The 2,500-nt window shown below is 35.5% G+C and overlaps 1 protein-coding gene across 1 annotated transcript in view; it reads left to right on the top strand.

Annotated features, from left to right (window-relative positions):
* Positions 1–2,500, top strand: part of LOC143017559 (neuronal acetylcholine receptor subunit alpha-7-like) — a 287,696-nt gene that overhangs the window by 230,264 nt on the left and 54,932 nt on the right. The window contains exon 7 of the mRNA XM_076172347.1: positions 903–1,097. Coding sequence (XP_076028462.1) covers positions 903–1,097 — 195 coding nt within the window. The remainder of the gene's footprint in view (positions 1–902; positions 1,098–2,500) is intronic.

The following is a 2,500-nucleotide window of genomic DNA, read 5'->3' on the forward strand; positions in this document are numbered from 1 at the left end:
ATTTTTCCGTGTGGTGCCTTGTGACCTCTCCTATATTTTTTCGTATGACGCCTTGTCACCTCTCCTAGTTTTACACTTTTCCGTTTATATTGTCTTTGTATTGTACTTTTGTCTGTATTCTCCCCTGAGGATGTGAATTACACGAAAGCGCTTGGGATTTCTGTGTTTCTTTTTCTTAAGTGGTTACCAGCATATTTCTGATCACGTGTTCAAGTGATTTATTTGCAAAAAATATATATGTATATATATACATATATATATATATACATATATATATATATATACATATATATATATATACACATATACATATACACATACATATATATATATACATATATATATATATAAATATATATATATATATACATATATATATATATACACATATAAATATATATATATATATATATATATGAGAGTGTGGGTGGAGGAAGAAAAAGCGAAGATGGGCCGGAACTCCTTTATTGCTTATACGTTTCGACCGACTCGGTCTTCTTCAGTAAGCTGTCTACAAACTGCGTGAAACTTACACATATACACTCGAATACAGGGACACGGACAGGGCAACCCGCTGGCAGTCTGGGGATTCCCTTTCTCGTACCATGCCAGCGGGATGACTTGTCTGTGTCCCCGTCTTCGAGTGTATAATTGTAAGGTTTCAAGCAGTTTGTAGACAGCTTACTGAAGAAAATATGACGAAAATATGACGTCAATCCTCGCTTCGCTCGCAGCGAAGCGAGGACTGACGTCATATTTTTCTGGTGTTTGATCAAACATTTTGGTGTTTTATGATTTTTTGTTTTATTTGACCAAATGACAAGACATCTTGTCATCGGAGTTGAATGGGTTAAATGATATTTTGTCATTACGCCTTGACGACACCTTTGCCCTTCTTACAGCGGTGCCAGCGAACAGGAACACGATGCAATACACTTGCTGCCCAGAGGTCTATGTAGACATCACTTTCGAGATCCACATCCGCCGAAGAACGCTCTACTACTTCAGCAATCTCATCATGCCCTGTGTCCTCATCTCCTCCATGGCCCTGCTTGGCTTCACGCTGCCCCCGGACTCGGGCGAGAAGCTCACGTTGGGTAAGGCCTTGGTGGCTTCTGCCGCAGGGAGAGAGCGTGGTTGTGTGTCATGTGTGGATCTATAACAGAGTGGTCGTTGGTGATGTGTCACTTGATTTTGAGACAATAAAATCTTTATTTTTCGTTGAACCGATTTTATTTTGTGTTTGAATTGCTCCAGAATAGTTGTTGGTGATGTGTCTGATGTTTGAAGAAAAATCGTTATTTTCCGTTGAACCGATTTTATTTTGTGTTTGTTGATGTATCTGATATTTGAGAAGAAAAATCGTTATTTTCCGTTTAACCCATTTTATTTTATGTTTGAATTGTTGCAGAGTAGTCGCCGGTGATGTGTCTGATATTTGAAGAAAAAATCGTTATTTTCCGTTGAACCGATTTTGTTTTTTAATTGTGCTTAAATGATGACATTACTTTTAAGAAGTGAATTTTTATTAGGTGTGGATTTATAATAGAGTGGTCGTTGATGATGTGTCTGTTATTTGAAGGAAAAAACCGTTATTTGCCGTTTAACCGATTTGGTATTGAACTGTGTTTGAATGGTGATATTAATATTAAGGGGTGATTTTTTCTTTTAACATTTAATTGTGTTTTAATGGTGACATTACTGTTAAGATGTGATTTTATGCAGCCCGAGAGTTATAGTGTGACATTACTATTAATTACTTTTGCTGTCTGTTGTGTCTTTATACCAGAGTGATCGTTACTGTTTTCTGTGTGTCAGTTAGGTGACGTGTCTTTTAATTATGAGAAAAGTCCGTTATTTTCTGTTTAACTGATTTTGTTTTGAATTGTTTGAATGGTGACGTCACTCTCAAGAGTGATTGTTAATGTCTTCTGTGTGTCCGTTAATTCTGAAAAGGACCGTTATTTTCCGTTTAACCGATTCTATTTTGAATTGTTTGAATGGCTATATGGAAAGGTCAGTACCTCTCAATTTATACGATGAAAACTTGTATTTTGTTTTTATTTCTTTGTTTGATTCTTTTGTTTAAAAAAAATCCCCTTTCTTTCTCAAATAACCGTTATTATTTATAGATGATAAGTGATGAATTGGTTTGTTAAATAGTTAATTTGTTTTATTCCTCTGACAACTTGTAAATCTAAAACACATTTGTGTGATAATCTTTAAACTAACAAACAGGTCATTTAAGTTTCATTTAAAGGGTGGTTGCGTCATAGCCTCAACTAAAGAGCAGAGAAATATAGAGCAGAGAACTAAAGAGCAGAGAGAGATAAAGATCAGGGAGAACTAAAGAGCAGAAAGAGTGAATATAGATAAATAAAGCCAAAGATAAATGAGTTGCAGAGAGAGCTAAAGAGTAAAGAGAATTGAAGAACATGGAGAACTAAAGAGCAGAACTAAATATCAGAGAGATCAAAGTAGAGAGAGCTTAAGTGCAGAG

The sequence above is a fragment of the Oratosquilla oratoria genome, chromosome 32 (genome assembly GCF_046742065.1).
Source record: "Oratosquilla oratoria isolate Oo_2021 chromosome 32, ASM4674206v1, whole genome shotgun sequence".
In the NCBI taxonomy this organism is placed as follows: Eukaryota; Metazoa; Arthropoda; class Malacostraca; order Stomatopoda; family Squillidae; genus Oratosquilla; species Oratosquilla oratoria.